Source organism: Ovis canadensis, chromosome 3 (genome assembly GCF_042477335.2).
Source record: "Ovis canadensis isolate MfBH-ARS-UI-01 breed Bighorn chromosome 3, ARS-UI_OviCan_v2, whole genome shotgun sequence".
Classification (NCBI taxonomy): Eukaryota; Metazoa; Chordata; class Mammalia; order Artiodactyla; family Bovidae; genus Ovis; species Ovis canadensis.
Genome location: NC_091247.1, coordinates 147,724,794 through 147,744,620, shown reverse-complemented (window position 1 = coordinate 147,744,620; position 19,827 = coordinate 147,724,794). Strand labels below are relative to the sequence as shown.

At 38.4% G+C, this 19,827-nt stretch overlaps 1 protein-coding gene across 4 annotated transcripts in view; it reads right to left on the bottom strand.

The window, feature by feature from the left end:
* Nucleotides 1-19,827, bottom strand: part of NELL2 (neural EGFL like 2) — a 403,600-nt gene that overhangs the window by 90,872 nt on the left and 292,901 nt on the right. For all 4 annotated transcript variants that reach the window (XM_069584515.1, XM_069584513.1, XM_069584512.1 and 1 more), the window contains 2 exons: nucleotides 15,782-15,904; nucleotides 12,924-13,019 (listed from right to left, as the gene is read on the bottom strand). In XM_069584515.1, coding sequence (XP_069440616.1) covers nucleotides 12,924-13,019; nucleotides 15,782-15,904 — 219 coding nt within the window. The remainder of the gene's footprint in view (nucleotides 1-12,923; nucleotides 13,020-15,781; nucleotides 15,905-19,827) is intronic.

Here is a 19,827-nt window from a genome sequence, read left to right as displayed (position 1 = left end):
AAATGTGTCCTACATCTATTTTGAATTAGAGAAGACTGGCGTGCTGCGATCCATGGGGTCGCAAAGACTCGGATATGATTGAGCGACAGAACTGAACTGAAGGCCCAGATAGCTGTTTGCCTCTTTGTGCTGTGCGGTGCTCAGTCGCTTCAGTCACATCCAACTCTTTGCAACCCCATGGACTGTAGCCCACCGGGTTCCTCTGTCCAAGGGATTTTCTGAGCAAGAATACTGTAGTGGGTTACCATGCCTTCCTCTAGGGGATCTTCCTGACCCTGGGATGGAACTTGAGTCTTCTGTTTCTCCTGCATCGCGGGCAGATTCTTTACCGCTGAGCCTCCTGAGAAGCCTACTTGTGTCTTTACCACTTTCAAAAGTCTCTCCAAGATATCAAGCTCATACCTCCTTATATTTCTGATGAATAGAAGTTCATCAGCTTATGTATGTAAGTAAAATTAGAATGTATGAAGGATAAAGTACTAGAACTTTCCCAACCAAAGTATGAAGGTGCCCAAAGAAAAAGAAAGATCCCAGAGTTACAAATTAAAACTGTACTTACATGAGGGATGGCAGGCTTCTGTAACACTGACTTTCCTATTTGAATCATTCTCTCTAATGAAAATATATCAATACTAGGAGTTCCAAAGCATATTGTTAAGGGGGGAAGAAAAGCAGTGATTAGGGAGGAGATACAAAGGAAATTTACTTTTCATTATATGTTCTTTGTTCTTTGAAATTTATACCATGTACCTATATTGCTTATTCAAGATATTAATGATGTATTCAGTTAATTGATTTTAGAATAATATCAAAGAAAAAATCTAAAAAATAATTTGGTTTGCTTTGAATAAAATAAGAGGGGATATACGGATACTAGGCACTCAAGGTTATAATCAAATATAAGTTATATTCAAATGTGATCCCATGAAAATATTATCAATATTTTTAAAGCAAAAGTGGAGCTTTGTTCCAAATTTCTAAATTTTGTTTCTGGAGACCAGCCTTCTAGTAGCTTGAAATGTATTTTTTTCTCCCCTTACATTAACTCCATGACATGTCCTCACTTCTAGTGTTAATTAGGTAGAGTTTGAAAAATTTCCCCATCAGAGTTGTTATCTATTATACATGACTAATACATGGAAACAGTAAGATTTTTTTTCCAATTAACCTGAAGGACTTGGAAAAATGACTTTGAGACTTAACACTGAGAACTTTTAACTACTTTTTGAATAGCACAAAAACTTAAAGTTCCATAAGACATTATTTTTTAAAGATTAGCATTAGAATTAAAATAAAGGAATTATAAGCAAATGTGAAGAATGCAAATTCCTAAATTAAACATTTAAAACCATTGACATGTGGAAAATTATACTTAGAGCAGGTTTATAAATAAATCAAGAAAACAAATTATTTCTTATTTTTAACCCTTATTTTATAACATCTCAGGGTACATGCAGCCAATTTAAGGACATTTAAAAGCTTCAGACAACTTTGTATGTAAATTTTACTTAAAATGTATAATAGAAACACATCAAATGCGATTTATTGAGAGCGCACCACATCTAAGACATGGTGTGGTGCGCCCTGTTAACGTTACTTCTTTTAATTTCCAGAACAACCCATGAGGTAGGTTTTATTATCTTAATTCTATACACATGAAGATTAAGGCATAGGAAAATGAAGTAATAAAGAAAAGATCACACAGCTCGTCAAGAGTAGAGCTAGGACCTTGCTGATGTTACTCTGACTCTAATTTTTCTATTTTTGACCATTCTGTTAAATGCTTCAAGGAGAAACAAGGTTTGGCATAACATTAGAAAATTAAAAGGATTATTTAAAAGAGGTCAAGGATCATCAACATAAAGAAAAGACATGTCTTAAGCACCTAAGCTAACTCATATACAGGTATGGTCAAAAAGCTTTTGAAAAGAGCTTTTGTTTTTAATTTGGTGACAGGAAAAAGTAACACTGGCATCTAAATTCATCCTAAGCTCATTAACATACATTCATTCATCAAATGTAATTCATTCACTTTTATCAGTAGAAACCAATAAGATTGCTTAGGTCTGGGCAAGTATGATTGGAGTCTCCACCTTAGGCAGATTAATGAATACTTGGAAAAGGCAAATGAGAAGGGGGCAGCAGAGGACAAGATAGCATCACAGACTCAATGGCCATGAATTTCAGCAAACTCCAGGAGACAGTGGAGGACAGAGGAGCCTGGCATGCTACAACCCATGGGGTCACAAAGAGTCAGACATGACTTAGTGACTGAAAACAACCACCACAGGTCTGTTCCCACATTACAAAGCCACTGAAATACCCTCTGTGTCTTGTCTCTTCCATTGAGAAATCCAGATCTGGAAAGGTGACTTTAATAGACATTGAGAAGGATCAGAAGTTGAACTTCCTTCTTCACAAGTTTTTACAATGAAGTTTGTTTAATGGCTTTTGTATAGGAAGTTTGTATTTGTTTAAGTAGAGCAAAATGATTAGATCTGATAGAGTGCCTGAAGAACTATGGATGGAGGTTTGCGACACTGTACAGGAGGCAGTGATCAAGACAATCCCCAATAAAAAGAAATTTAAAAACACAAAATGGTTGTCTGAGGAGGTCTTACAAATAGCTAAGAAAAGAGGAGAAGTGAAAGGCAAAGGAGAAAAGCAAAGATATACCCATTTGAATGCAGAGTTCCAAAGAATAGCAATGAGAGATAAGAAAGCCTTTCTCAGTGATCAATACAAAGAAATTGAGGAAAATAATAGAATGGAAAAGGCTAGAGATCTATTCAAGGAAATTAGAGATACCAAGGGAACATTTCACATAAAGATGGGCACAATAAAGGACAGAAATGGTATGGACTCAACAGAAGGAGAAGATATTAAGAAGAGCTGGCAAAAATACACAGAAACTATACAAAAAAATCTTCATGACCCAGATAACCATGATGGTGTGATCACACACCTAGAGCCAGACATCCTGGAATGCAAAGTCAAGTGGGCCTGAGGTAGCATCTCTATGAACAAAGCTAGTGGAGGTGATGGAATTCCAGTTGAGCTATTTCAAATCCTACAAGATGATGCTGTGAAAGTGCTACATTCAATATGTCAGCAAATTTGGAAAACTCAGCAGTGGCCATAGGACTGGAAAAGGTCCATTTTCATTACAATTGCAAAGAAAGGCAATGCTGAAGAATGGTCAAACTACCGCACAATTGCACTCATCTCAGACGCTAGCAGAGTAATGCTCAAAATTCTCCAAGTCAGGCATCAACAGAACGTGAACCATGAACTTCCAGATGGTCAAGTTGGATTTAGAAAAGACAGGGAACCAGACATCAAATTGCCAACATCTGCTGGATCATAGAAAGAGCAACAGAGTTCCAGAGAAACATCTACTTCTGCTTTATTGACTACACCAAAGCCTTTGACTGTGCGGATCAGAACAAACTGTGGAAAATTCTTAAAGAGATGGGAATACCAGACCACCTGACCTGCCTCCTGAGAAATCTGTATGCAGGTCAAGAAGCAACAGTTAGAACCAGACATGAAACAACAGATTGGTTCCAAACTGGGAGAGGATTACTTTAAGGCTGTATATTGTCACCCTATTTATTTAACTTATATGCATCATGAGAAATTCGAAGTTGGATGAAGCACAAGCTGGGATCAAGATTGCCAGGAGAAATATCAATAACCTCAGATACTCAGATGATACCACCCTTACAGCAGAAAGTAAAGAACTAAAGAGCCTCTTGATGTAAGTGAAAGAGGAAAGTGAAAAAGTTGGCTTAAAACTCAACATTCAGAAAACTAAGGTCATGGCATCTGGTCCCATCACTCCATGGCAAACAGATGGGGAAACAGTGGAAACAGTGGCAGACCTTATCATTTTGGGCTCCAAAATCACTGTAAGTGGTGACTGCAGCCATGAAATTAAAACACATTTGCTTCTTGGAAGTAAAGTTATGGCCAACCTAGACAGTATATTGAAAAGCCAAGACATTATTTTGCCGACAAAGGTCCATCTAGTCAAGGCTATCATTTTTCCAGTAGTCATGTATGGATGTGAGAGTTGGACTGTAAAGAAAGCTGAGCACTGAAGAACTGATACTTTTGAATTGTGGTGCTGGAGAAGGCTCTTGAGAGTCCCTTGGACTGCAAGGAGATCCAACTGGTCCATCCTAAAGGAAATCAGTCCTGAATATTCATTGGAAGGACTGAAGCTAAAACTCCAATACTTTGGCCACCTGATGGGAAGAACTGACTCACTGGATAAAACCCTGATGCTGGGAAAGATTGAAGGCAGGAGAAGGGGATGACAGAGAATGAGATGATTGGATGGCATCACCGACTCAATTGACATGAGTGGAACTCAAGCTCTGGAAGTTGGTGATGGACAGGGAAGCCTGGCGTGCTGCAGTTCATGGGGTTGTAAAGAGTCAAACATAACTGAGTGACTGAATTGAACTGAACTGAGAGCAAAATGATTCAAAACAATGCTTAAAAAAAAAAAAAGATCTCAGCTGTTGGTAAAGCAAAGTCATCTGAACTTTTTCTTTCTTTTTAAACTATGTTATCTCAACATTTTTATCCAAATTATCCTCTTCTCCTATGAAAAGATATACATTTTGCTAATGGAATTTCACTGTGAGTCATTTCGGTAAAAAAAAAAAAAATTCTATGGCAGAAATGTTTTGAAACTTTGCAGTTTAACAACTTCAGGAAATGTAATACATTTCGACATTAATAATAAATGCTAACTATGCATACTACCAATGGCACCCCACTCCAGTACTCTTGCCTGGAAAATCCCATGGATGGAGGAGCCTGGTAGGCTGCAGTCCATGGGGTCATTTAGAGTCAGACACTGCTGAGCGTTTTCACTTTCACTTTTCACTTTCATGCACTGGAGAAGGAAATGGCAACCCACTCCAGTGTTCTTGCCTGGAGAATCCCAGGGACGAGGGAGCCTTGTGGGCTGCCGTCTATGGGGTCGCACAGAGTCGGACACGACTGAAGCAACTTAGCAGCAGTAGCAGCATGCATACTACCAGAAAAATAACTTTACTATAAAGGAATTGAAGGATTTTTACTACCTACACTATAACAGTAATAATATGAACTTAAAAAAAATCAATCCATCACAGCCAATTTAAAGTTACCTTGCATGTAAAGCAACATTCATATATGCCTCATGCTTCATTTATCATTTTGAAATTAGAGATATTAAAAGCTAGAAAAACACTTAGGAATACAACTAAACTTACACTCATTTATTTACTCACTGAAAATAATTAAAAATTAATCTCGTGTTTTGATATGTAGTCAGAAAACCCAGTATTTTATACACACACACAGCCATTTAACACTAAAATGTCTGATATCCTTTTCTTTGATACTCAGTACATTTTTTTTTTAGTTTTGCCATTTGATATCACCTTTTTCCTAGTCATAAGCATTTTAATTTGATATGTCAGCAGTTACCTATAGGGGAGTGTCAACTGCTTTAGAGTCATGCTGCAAATCATGATTGAAAGATTTACTTTTAGTATAATGACAGCTTCACATATTAATCAGATCATCAGAGACATGTTTGCTGAGATTTAGCAATTGAGCAATAAATACAGCATGGCAGTGATAGAGCTGTTAAACTTCAGCACATAGATTTCAAATACATTTTATTGAGTTATCCAAGAAATAATCACCCTGCTAAACCCAAGTTAAACACATAATGGAATATTAGGTTGTTTAATTAAAACTGAAGTTATGCTTTACAAGTAAGTAATCTTACAAGTGGATAAAAAAGAAGGCCATGAAAATTAATTTTACTCAGTAAAAAATACACAAAGCCCTTTTGTGAAGTTGGTAAATGGGTTCAATCATTTCACCAATGTACACATGATGGAGAAATAGACTAAATAAATTAGGAGGAGGAGGTTCAGAGGAGACTTTTCGACTAAAGTAATACAGGTTGGTAAAACTCATGTACATTAAGATTACCTTTCAAGAAATCAGGAAATCCTATTACTTCTTTCTCAGAGATTCCATTGTGAAGGCTCAGTAGATAGTGACCGGAACCAGGCATTAACCTTCTTTCTAAGCTATCAGGCAGCATTCAACTACAGAAGACATTTAGGCCATTCCTATACATGGGTAATGGCACCCCACTCCAGCACTCTTGCTTGGAAAATCCCATGGATGGAGGAGCCTGGTAGGCTGCAGTCGAGGGGTCGCTAAGAGTTGAACACGACTGAGCGACTTCACTTTCACTTTTCACTTTCATGCACTGGAGAAGGAAATGGCAACCCACTCCAGTATTCTTGCCTGGAGAATCCCAGGGACGGGGGAGCCTGGTGGGCTGCCGTCTGTGGGATCACACAGGGTCGGACACGACTGAAGTGACTTAGTAGCAGCAGCAGCATGCATGGGTAATCTCAGCAATGCTGATGCTTCCCTACCTCGAGAGAGAAAAACTGTCACATAAGTCACTGTTAAAGAATGGTAGCTGAAGGGGAAGACATAACAAAAACACAGACTTGATGAGTAAGGGCAGCAGGATGAGTTACTGAACATATAACAGGGCATAAGCAGAAAGGAAAGAAGGAAGGAAGGAATGAAGGAAGGAAGAAAGCAAGGGAGGGAGTAAGGAAGGGAAGGAGAAAGGCCTTGAGTTCTACAGCGCAGGCCTGTAACTACAATTAAACACCATATATAAATTACTCCACAACTCTGCGCAGAAATTATCTTATCCGGTAGGTGAAAGCACAAGATCAGATGATACTGAAGGCCTCTTTAAACTAATATTTAAAAATATCCAATATGGAAGCAATCACATCATCTTTTCTTCCTCATTTATACCTTTGTTTATTTATTCACCAAAAATCTGTGGAGCACCTAATAAGGTGTAGGCATAACACAATGTCTCAAAGATTCATAAGTGAACAAGTTATACCCTTTACCTCCATGAAACTTCATTCCTGGAGTGAAAATGAGGTGGGCAGACAGAGGGACCCGAAGGTGAAAGCTGGGTAGATGAGCGGGGGTCAAATCTCAAATGCTGCATTAAGACACATGACCTTTATCTCAAGGGCAGTGGGAGGCACTGACTTTTCTTCTGTTAGGGGTGATATGATCAGATTTGGGTTGTGGAGGTTGGACTGTGCATCACTTCTCATCTGAAGGTTGTTGTTGTTGTTTTTAATGGCACACTTTATAACTATATCAACAAAGTGGTGGTGTCAGAAGGTGAGGAATTAGGATCTAACCTGGAGAAAATATTGGGACAGACACCTTGTGGCAAGTATTGCTATTACGCTTTCTCAGATAGGAGGCAGGAATGCCTTGCTACTTAAATAGTGAAATATGGTCCTGGGCTAAGAGATGCTAGAAAGCAGAGATAAACTATGGCCCACTGTCCTGAGCACCAACTTTACTCAATGGTGTGTAAGTTAAATGTTTTATATATGGAATAGAAATGAATGTATTTATAGGCTAAAACAAGATTTTTTGAAGAAATTTTATTTACCCTCATAGTGAGCCATTTCAGGAATTCCCTAGATGAAGGTGTTGTCTCTCCCTCATGATTAGTGTATTCAGAAGAAACTTTGAAAACTTTGAAAAGCAAGGATATAGTTTTTTTTTTTTTTTTAAAGTAGAGTATGGGGTAAAAGGCTCTTAGTATTCAGCTGCTAACTCTGTGACATTGGAAAAATTTAATCACTATGAACCTAATATTTTTGCTTGTAAACAAATGTTAGCTCCAAGATAATGCCCATCTTTGAGGATATATGTGAAGAGGAAGGTGATGTGTAGACAGTAAAAGACACTGAAGTTAATTACTCTGCCTGAGACCACATAACAAGGAAACAGTAGAACTAGATTTCAGACCTACATTTTTCTCAAAGCCATTGGCTTTTATAGACAGTTACTTAGAGCATTGCCTTTCTTTGGGACTGGAATAAAAACTGACCTTTTCCAGTCCTGTGGCCACTGATGAGTTTTGCTGACACATTGAGTGCAGCACTTTCACAGCATCATCTTGCAGGTTTTGAAACAGTTCAACTGGAATTCCATCACTGGCACTAGCTTTGTTCGTAGTGATGCTACTTCAGGCCCACTTGACTTTGCATTCCAGGATGTCTGGCTCTAGGTGAGTGATCACACCATCATGATTATCTGGGTCAGGAAGATCTTTTTTGTATCGTTCTTCTGTGTATTCTTGCCACCTCTTTTTAATATCTTCTGCCTCTGTTAGGTTCATACTATTTCTGTCCTTTATTGAGCCCATCTTTGCATGAAACGTTCCCTTGGTATCTCTAATTTTCTTGAAGAGATCTCTAGTCTTTCCCATTCTATTGTTTCCCTCTATTTCTTTGCAGTGATTGCTGAGGAAGGCTTTCTTATCTCTCCTTGCTATTCTTTGGAACTCTGCATTCAAATGGAAATATCTTTCCTTTTCTCTTTTTCACTTTTCTTTTCACAGCTTTGTAAGCCCTCCTCAGACAGCCATTTTGCTGTTTTGCATTTTTTCTTGGGGATAGTCTTGATCCCTGTCTCCTGTACAATGTCACAAACCTCCATCCATAGTTCTTCAGGCACTCTATCAGATCTAGTCCTTTAAATCTATTCTCACTTCCACTGTATAATCATACAGGATTTGATTTAGGTGATACCTGAATGATCTAGTGGTTTTCCCCACTTTGTTCAATTTAAGTCTGAATTTGGCAATAAGGAGTTCATGATCTGAGCCACAGTCAGCTCCCAGTCTTCTTTTTGCTGACTATATAGAACTTCTCCATCTTTGGCTGCAAAGAATATAATCAATCTGATTTTGGTGTTGACCATCTGGTGATGTCCATTTGTAGAGTCTTCTCTTGTGTTGTTGAAAGAGGGTGTTTGCTATGACCAGTGCATTCTCTTGGCAAAACTCTATTAGACTTTGCCTTGCTTCATTCTGTACTCCAAGGCCAAATTTGCCTGTTATCCCAGGTATTTCTTGACTTCCTACTTTTGCATTCCAGTCCCATATAATGAAAAGGACATCTTTTTTGGGTATTAGTTCTAAAAGGTCTTGTACGTTTTCATAGAACCATTCAGCTTCAGCTTCTTCATCATTACTGGCCAGGGCATAGACTTGGATTACCATGATATTGAATGGTTTGCCTTGGAAATGAACAGAGATCATTCTATCGTTTTTGAGATTGCATCCAAGTACTGCATTTCGGACTCTCTTGTTGACCATGATGGCTACTCCATTTCTTCTGAGGGATTCCTGTCTGCAGTAGTAGATCTAATGGTCATCTGAGTTAAATTCACCCATTCCAGTCCATCTTAGTTTGCTGATTCCTAGAATGTCGACATTCACTCTTGCCATCTCCTGTTTGACCACTTCTAATTTGCCTTGATTCATGGACCTACCATTTCAGGTTCCTATGCAATATTGCTCTTTACAGCATCAGACCTTGTTTCTATCACCAGTCACATTCACAGCTGCATGTTGTTTTTGCTTTGGCTCCATCCCTTCATTCTTTCTGGAGTTATTTCTCCAATGATCTCCAGTAGTGTATTGGGCACCTATCAACCTGGGGAGTCCATCTTTCAGTGTCCTATCTTTTAGCCTTTTAATACTATTCATGGGGTTTTCAAGGCAAGAATACTGAAGTGGTTTGCGATTCCCTTCTCCAGTGGACCACATTCTGTCAGACCTCTCCACCATAACCTGTCTCACATGGTAGCAGACTAATGCTCAAAATTCTCCAAGCCAGGCTTCAGCAATGCATGATCCATTAACTTCCAGATGTTCAAGCTGGTTTTAGAAAAGTCAGAGGAACCAAAGATCAAATTGCCAACATCTGCTGGATCATCAAAAGAGCAAGAGAGTTCCAGAAAAAACATCTATTTCTGCTTTATTGACTATGCCAAAGCCTTTGACTGTGTGGATCACAATAAACTGTGGAAAATTCTGAAAGAGATGGGAATACCAGACCACTTAACCTGCCTCTTGAGAAATCTGTATGCATGTCAGGAAGCAACAGTTAGAACTGGACATGGAACAACAGACTGGTTCCAAATAGGAAAAGGCTGTATATTGTCACCCTGCTTATTCAACTTCTATGCAGAGTACATCATGAGAAATGCTGGGCTGAAAGAAGCACAAGCTGGAATCAAGATTGCCAGGAGAAATATCAATAACCTCAGATATGCAGATGACACAACCCTTATGGCAGAAAGTGAAGAGGAACTAAAGAGCCTCTTGAAGCAAGTGAAAGAAGAGAATGTAAAAGTTGGCTTAAAGCTCAACATTCAGAAAATGAACATCATGGCATCCATTTCCATCACTTCATGGGAAATAGATGGGGAAACAGTGGAAACAGTGGCTGACTTTATTTTTCTGGGCTCCAGAATCACTGCAGATGGTGATTGCAGCTATAAAATTAAAAGATGCTTACTCCTCGGAAGGAAAGTTATGACCAACCTAGATAGCATATTGAAATGCAGAGACATTACTTTGCCAACAAAGGTCCATTTAGTCAAGGCTATGGTTTTTCCAATGGTCATGTATGGATGTGAGAGTTGGACTGTAAAGAAAGCTGAGCAGTGAAGAATTGACGCTTTTGAACTGTGGTGTTGGAGAAGACTGTGAGAGTCCCTTGGACTGCAAGGAGATCCAACCAGTCCATCCTAAAGCAGATCAGTCCTGGGTGTCCACTGGAAGGACTGATGTTGAAGCTGAATCTCCAATACTTTGGCCACCTCATGTGAAGAGTTGACTCATTGGAAAAGACTCTGATGCTGGGAGGGATTGGGGGCAGGAGGAGAAAGCGATGATAGAGGATGAGATGGCTGGATGGCATCACCGACTCAATGGACGTGAGTTTGTGTAAACTCCGGGAGTTGGTGATGGACAGGGAGGCCTGGCATGCTGAGGCTCATGGGTCACAAAGTGTTGGACATGACTGACAGACTGAACTGAACTGAACTGAACTTAGAGCAAGTGTGAGACCCTCCTCTTATAGACTGAAAGTTTAAGGATAATTATAAAAGAGAAAGCTAAATATTCTGTTGGGTTATTTTTAACTCCAGTTTTAAATTTTACATTGCTCATATTAATCTTATGCCATTTCACAGTTTCACAATCTCTCCAAATAATTATTTTTTAGTGGAGGAATGATATGCAGGATTGAGCACAGTCATTATTCATCCCAGATTTTCTGGAACAATCTTTATTTCAAAAATCCACACCATTGACATGCCCTGAAGATGCCACTATTTCACTAACCAGATTCTGCACCAGAAACAGCATAAAATACTGTAGTATTCGAAGGACATAGTCGCCACAGGAGTTAATGTACAGGAGAAGTACAATGTACCTTGATATATGTGTGAGGGGGGTTACTAGTAGAGATCACGGGATAGAAGCATTGTAGAACCATTGCACTGGAAGTATTTGACTTTGATCTAGTAAATCCAAGATAGTTAATTATCAGAAATCTGTGGTTAATAAGCTCTGAATGATTCACATGCACAATGAGTTTTGGAACTCCTGATTTAGGAAATGATCTCCTTAAGAAAGAGCCCCATATATCAAGGATAGTCACTAGGCATTTTCTGTTAGAGACATCTGTAACCCATTAGTACTGAAGTTTGGAAAGAACCACTTAGAGGAATTTGCAGAAGCAAAGGACGCAGTGATGAAGTCCTTTCGCGAGCATCCTTCTGTGTGCAGTGGCAGTACTTATTCAGCAAAATTTTCACTCCCCAAGTTGTCCAGAGCATTTTCTGTCTTACATTTTGATCCATGTGTTTATTAAACCAGATGACTGCAAGAGGGATGGAGATGGGACATTCACTGTGTCTATTGCACAGAGATTTATGAAAAGCAATAGGAGGCAGTGACCACCAATCACTGGTGGCAGCAGCTTTTTCTTAGGGAGAATAATCAGACTTTGTGAGGACCTGCTATTAGAATCCATTTAACCCAAAGCAGGGCTTCCCAGGTGGCCCTTCCTAGTGGTAAAGAATCTACCTGCCAATGCAGGATACATAAGAGATGTGGGCTTGATCCCTGGGTTGGGAAAATCCCCTGTTGGAGGACATGGCAACCCACTCCAGTACTCTTGCCTGCAGAATCCTATGGACAGAGGAGCCTGGCGAGCTATAGTCCAGAGGGTTGCAAAGAGTCAGACATGACTAAAGCAACAGTAGGCACGCAACCCAAAGCAACCAAAACTACTACTGACATGATTTTAATTAGGACCTAATAATCAATGTACTTTTAAAATTCTTAAGGTGTATTTAAATGGACAAAACCATCTTACTTTGAGTCATAAGCTCTATACTGTGTATAGATAGATATATATTTAAATATTTTTAAAAGCTTCTAGTATTAGTCTCTATCAGAAAGAGTAAGTTCAGAATGGACTTGGAAGAGGAAGAATTAAGGAGTAGAGAGCTTTAAATATTTTGTAAATATATGACTATGAAAAAAACATTAAGTGGACCAGGTAAAAATTTATTAAAACATCTCAAATGTGGATGCAGGAAGTAGTATATTCCAGGAAGTGAGCTGACCAGAAGCTTGAACTCCATGTTTTGATATTATTATATAATTTCCAGGAATACAGGGCTCCAAATGAGTAAAATGAATTATGAAGCCATAAAATCCTAGGCAATCCCAGACATTTTTTTTTTTCTGAGAAAGTTCAATATGCTTCTAGTTATAACAGCTGCAAAACCTCTTTAGACTTTGGGCAAACACTCAGTGAGTACCTCTCACTGAAACTTTTACCTCCTGTGTCCTAAGCTTCCATGTTAATAGAATCATGCATTTGAAAGACTACTTGAAAGACTATTTTCCTCATGGATTACTTCATACATTGGTGTAAAAGTTCATTTTCTAGAAGACAGTATGATATCCTTACCTGTTTCACAGCTGTGCCCGGTGAAGCCTTGTGGGCAGGCACACACGTTGGCGGCAATACAAGCTCCTCCATTTCTACAACCATCTTGGCAAAATGCTAAAATAATTCAGATACATGATTTTAGCACTTTATAAAGAAGCAGTTCAAGATTCTTCAAACTAGCTTTTCTTTATTGCCTTGGAGATGTTGACATCAAACTATACATCTTATTATAATTTCATATTCATAATATACTTTCCATATAGGTAAGAAACTTCAACACAATTTGTAGAATAATATTCTTTCTGATGTTAAGTGTTTCACCTATAAAAGAAAATATTAAACTTTTTTTTTAACAAAAACCAGTAACCTTACGTAGCAGGAAGTACATCAGAATTAGTATTAAATCTCATTATAACAATCTAAAAATCTTGAAATTAAAACTATAAAAAAATGGCAACCATCCTAGACAGTTACCTAAAGAGCAAACCACCATCTGGAGAATGAGACTCAGAAACTAGAAATGATTGAATCCTATGAGGCTCTGATCATTCTACACACTGTCTAAAATGTCAAAAAGTACTAGAAAAATGCCCCATCTTTCAAAAAGCTGTGAATCCATCCTAAAGGGATGACTTCGTCAATAATGAGAATTTGCCAAAGGGGTCTTATTTCTCGCATTAACCCCCAAAGGATAGGTCAGGATCCAGGGCAAAGGAACTTCACGGCCTGTTGTGTTAGAGTGGGTTTGTGAGTGAGGGGAGTTTTTCGGTGAGTAGAAAAGGGAGCCAAGCTTCAAGCCATTGCAAGGGTGATGTTTTGAGATGGTTTGGCTTCCAAAAAAAAGAGTGAGAAAAACAAGGTAGGTAAGACTCTGTACCCTTAGAAACTTCTGTTTCCACCTCAATTTATACTTTGTTTCTGTAAGGCTCAGGGCCACTCCCTCAGCCTGGCCAGGTCTGTCATGGATGAACCACACCAGCATTTTCCAGGCCTGAAGCAAAAGCTTTTTCTCTAATTTTCTGGCACGTGCTTCCTATAGTTAGTTAAGATGTAGTTTCTCAGAGAGGTAAACTGTAGAAATCTGAGATTCTGTGGCTGAGTTAAAAGAAGGGGCTCAAAGATACCCACTTGACTTCTTTGATTCTAGGTCCTAATCTGTCTTCCTCCTAGGCAAAAACAATACCTAGTCACCAGGAATTTGCAAAGAGATTAGGAATTTAAGTCTCATAAAAAGAAAGGGTACATCATGTATATATCTTCACTGGAGCACTTTGCAAGATTTCAGCATGTTGATGGAGGACAGGATGCAGATCCTACAGCTAAACTGCATCTCTTCCCAGCTTTTGACATTCCCATCAGAGAGGCACACAGGACTGGAGTCTTCACTCAGGCAACCTACAGTCCTAATTTCCAGAAGAAATTTATAGATCCTGGAAAGCTCTCCTTATTTCAAAGAATTTTCTATCTGCATCTACCCAAGGCTTCAAGAATTCTTTACACTATAAACTTTACTCTTCATATGAATAAGGAGTGAGAGTCAAATACAACTAAGACTGAGAAGGTTGGGCTCCCAGATGATGAAATTCTAACTCTCAGCACACCCAGATGCTTTGGAAGTCCTAAGGGTTCAGGTACACTATGCTATGGATTTAGCTTTTCTCTGGGTCAGTCTAGATTCTGAGGAAATCTTTATGGGATTTGGACCCCTAAATGAGTAGATCTTTACAATGCTCTAAATTATGGATTTCCATAACCTTTACAAACAGAATAATCTTCTGGCTCATCCATGTCTGCATCCAGTGTATTATTGTAGAACAGGCCTTAGACTCATGCTCCAAGGCCACTGCATTAATAATCATTTATTGTTATTTCCTGCCTCCCATATACATGGCATCAAATAAAATTAATTTTAGTAATCTCCATGACTGTATTTGAGGAATGGGCAGTTTTTAAGCTTAAAATGCCTGAATTAGACAAATCATACATTTTATATGAAATAATAAGGAATATGGACTTTATCCTATGGAAGTCAGTATGAGTTTCCAAAACAATTTCCTCTATTTCCCTTGTGAGCTAGGAGGTAAGCTCATCTGATGAAGGAAAAAGAGAGCATGGATGCAAGAGAGAATTAATGGATGGTGGTAGACTAGCTGAATAATCCACTGATGGAAATGAAAATCTGAGAATTATTGATTGGTATTGACAATCCAGGTAAAATCAGAGATGATAATACATACAAACCCAATATTCCCAGTTAAATAGTACATAACAGCTCAAGAGAGAAAATAGAGAAGAAAATCAGTCAGACTGATCCCAAATAGATATTTTACAGTAAATCATGGTAGTAAAACAAATGTACTAGTACTGCTAGTACTAGTACTAGCTGAGAAAATATAACTGTAATGTTTGGACTCAAAAAGAAATATATGAACCTGGAAGGAGACTGGAAAACTTCATGAAAAGGAAAGGTCAAAGAGGTTAAAGATGAAAAACTATGAAAAGAAGAGAGGGGAAAAACTGTAAGCAAAGCGACTTGGGGTTAGGCAATAAAAAGTTAAAGTCTAGATTTCCAAAGATAGAGCAGTTCTGTACAAAAGTGCCTAGGGTATGTTTATGGCTACGGTCTGCTTGAGAGGAATAGAGGTGAAAAACCACTGTGGTTGAGGTCATGGACCATTAAATCAGAGTTGATGAACAGCTGGCCACTTAAACACGGATGTAATCCAAGAGGAAGAACATGAGCTAGACTTTGAAGTTCTCAATGGCTGTAGGAAATACCCAGAAGGTAGGTAACAGTGATGAAAAAGGATGGAGGGAAGAAGAGATGGACTGCACCATCCCTAATGGAAGAGGTATTAGCATTTAAAATCTTTTACCTTTGCATGTAGTTCCATTCCCAGTATAGCCTGGCTTGCAGACGCAGTTGTGTCCTCCAACGGTATTGAAGCATAAAGCGTTTTCATCACAGTTGTGCTGATTTGTGACACACTCATCATGTTCTGAAATGAAGATACAATTTTGTTACTCAAAGATAGATTTTCAAAGACACTGTATTTTAAATTGTACCTCTATCTTTGTTATTGTATGGTATTTCTTTCCAACAAAAACATGCACAAATTATCTACTGAAAAAGAGTTTGTATTTTGAAGTACATACATAGTGCATACATCCACAAACTTTGAACACAAAAAGATTTGGACAAAAAGCAAATGAATAGTAGGAAGGAACAGAGGAGCAGAGAGGGAAGGATAAGGATTAATTCTCAGAAGTAGATACCACAGCCAGCTGTTTAGTCTCAGTGGTTAATATTTGAGGAATTATCTCATGATATAATCGGCCACCGAACTTTTTCCTGTAGAAAGGGAAGGATGATAGGAAAGGAGGTGTGACTGTATTGCTCCACGAATCCTGACCTGCAGGATAATGGAATTGAAGCCCTGGGAATCAGATGCAGTTAACACCCACATCCACACTTGCAAGTATAAAGATACACATGCAAACTGTTGGGGGAGTATTGGCATTTCTTCGTAAGTTGCCTCTTTCTGCAAAGGAGGTCATACTTTTCTTAAATAAGACAAACTTGCCTTTATAATATGTGTAAACACAAGCTTTTTGAGATATACAGTCAATATGATGCCTTCTTCAACTGTGTGTAACCTGACACTTTCAAAAGCACCAAATCACTTGATACCTCCAGCTCTGCTATGAGAGAGGCAGAACCAATGTCATTATCACTAGTTTAAAGACAAGTCAATGGTGGCTCAGAGTGCTTCAGGGGCCTGCACAAATTCACAGTCATATCAGGATTCTAGCTCAGTGTTCAGCAAAAATGTAAATATGAAGAGTAAATAGTCAATATGAGAAAGAAAACAGATCTAACACTAGAATCAAGACAAGTAGGAACTGAAATACAGATAAGGAAATGCATACGAGTTAGTTCAGCGACCTGAAATCCCTATGGCCTCATACTCACACTGATCACCCAGGCTCTTGCATAAATATTATTCAGGTTTAATATTAAATATACATTTTAATATAATTACATTAATTAAGCCATTAATTCACCATGATATGAATAATCAAAGCAAAAAGAAATATTTTTTTCATTTTAGAATTCTTGGTATTTCAAATAACATACATACTATTCTAAACAACATAACAGTAATATATCTAATTTTGAAAAAACTTGCCTTTGACATATGTAGTTGAGATTAGACTAACATTTAACTACTAAAATCAGATGCATTTTTTTTTTAAAAAAGGTTAACATTTCAGGATTCTATGTCCTGTGTTAAACAAGCACAAAATTGGATACCTTTAACGATAGCTCTATAATAACTTTATAAAGATTATTCCCAATAACTTTTCAGAGGACAGAGAGATTTCAGTCACTATGGTTTTAGAATTACAGTAATAGATACCTTATTCTACAAATTCCTGGTTGAATTTCCCCCAATTATATAAAATTCCACTTTTATTATTTAGAATCAGAATATTTTAGAGATTTTAATAAATTTATGCATACTGATGGCAGCCTAGAACACAGCTGGATTACAAATGGGTGTCTTAACTGGGGCTACCCTTGGACATGATTAAATATTGGAGAGACCAGAACGGGCAGCCTACCTACCTGAGTTCAGCTGCCTAAAGCAAAATAAATCTACACTGTGTAGTTTGCAGCTGCTGCCAATTTTCTTTCCAGTGCAATTCAAAGAGCTGCAGTTAATCTATAAATCTCTATATGGATAGCTACAGGCCCTTTAAAGACAGCTGCTGATTGATTTGATGCTATTTTTATCCCTGCCTTGCTTGTCCTCTTAATTAGATGGTACCCACTGGGTAGAGGAAGGGCCTAACAAGATTTAGTTTAACATCTAGTATGGTAATGTTCAACAAATGTAAATAACTGCACAACCCGGGGTCTGCTTTCTTCTGTTGTCCTTTACTCACAGCATCCATTGAAATGAAAAAGTGGGTCCTAAGCAATTCAAGGGTGAAGACAGTTTTCCAGTTTTCAAATGTACCAGCGCACACCGGTGCAAATGTTGTTCTTTCGGCCTTCAGTGCCTGCCCCATGGATTCTCCTGGAAAATTCTTACTACTTTTAAATTCAGTTCAGTCACTAAGTTGTGACTGACTCTTTGGGACCCTATGGACTGCAGAATGCCAGGCTTCCCTGTCCATCACCAACTAGCGGAGCCTGCTCAAACTCATGTCCATTGAGTTGGTGATGCCATCCAACCATCTCATCCTCTATTATCTCCTTCTCCTCCTGCCTTCAATCTTTCCCAGCATCAGGATCTTTTCCAATGAGTCGGTTCTTTGCATCAGGTGGCCAAAGTACTGGAGTTTCAGCTTCAGCATCAGTCCTTCCAATGAATATTCAGGACTGATTTCCTTTTGGATTGACTGGTTGGATCTCCTCACAGTCCAAGGGACTCTCAAGAGTCTTCTGCAACACCACAGTTCAAAAGCATCAATTCTTCGGTGTTCAGCTTTCTTTATGGTTCAACTCTCATATCCATACATGACTACTGGAAAAACCATAGCTTTGACTAGACAGACCTTTGCTGACAAAGTAATGTCTCTGCTTTTTAATATGCATGTTGAGATTGGTCATAGCTTTTCTTCCAAGGAGCAAGTGTCTTTTAATTTCATGGCTGCAGTCACCATCTACAGTGATTTTGGAGCCCTCCACCCCCAAATAAAGTTTCCCACTGTTAAATGACATGTTTTTTGTGAAAATATCTTTCTCCTACCTCCTGCAGAGTTGGGGGCTTCTGTCTGCTTTCCCTGCACAAGGGTCTCTTACTATAATTTATCATAAGTGTCTGCTTCTCCTTGGTCCCCTATTTTCATGCACCACTTGGGACTATGAAGTTTAGGAGAAGAATTTTACATTTTTCTTTGTATTTCATTTCAGCATTTAAAGATAGTGTTTTGAGTAAATGACTGAAAGAAGGAATGACTAGATCAGGAAAGCTAGGATAGCCTTCCTCTGCTGTTATCATTCAAGTCAACCTAATCCATTCAACTATAGTGTGTGTGTGTGTGTGTGTGTGTGTGTGTGTGCTCAGTTGCTCAGTTGTATGTGACTCTGTGGCCCCAGGGGCTAAAGCCCACCAGGCTCCTCTGTCCATGGGATTCTCCAGGCAAGAATACTGGAATAGTCGGCCATTCCTTCTCCAGAGAATCTTTCCAACCCAGGGATCAAACCCCTATCTCTTATATCTCCTGTGCTGGCAGGTGGATTCTTTACTGCTGAGCCATCTGGGAAGCCCCATTCAACTGGAGACTAGATATCAAATGGAAAGCTACTGAAACTTAAGCTGTTTTTTTTTGTTTGTTTTTTACTGATTTTTCCATCAAGGTGTTTTATTTGGTTTGGAATATTTCAAATGTTTATTAAGATAGCAAGACACACTTTGAAAACAAATATGATTCCTTTTCATCATCACTTTAATTTTTTTCACACAACTTAAAGCTGGTCATACAATTATCAACTAAACTGTGATCTTAAGAAAAGTCTTTTAAAATGCCTTTCCTGAAATCTCACAGAAGAATTAACTTTAATTTGACAGCTCTTTACAAAAGAGAATGTGAATGAAGCAAGGAGCAAATATCCTATAAGGTTATCCCAATAAATAGTTAATGATTGCTGTGCCATATCCTGTTTAGGTCAAGTGTCAATTTTTTTACCCTTTCCTTGACTTGCATGTCCCTAAGGACTCAACCACCAATCCACCAGTCAGCTATCCATTTTTAAAACTTCCTCCAACATTTTAAACATACAATATAGATAAAATAAGGAGGGAAATATTTTGACAGAATTTAAATCAATATTATATACCAGTGTTAGAGAAGAGCATGTCAGGACGTAAGTGTGAATGAATTCCAAGTTTTATTTCACATATAGTGAAAT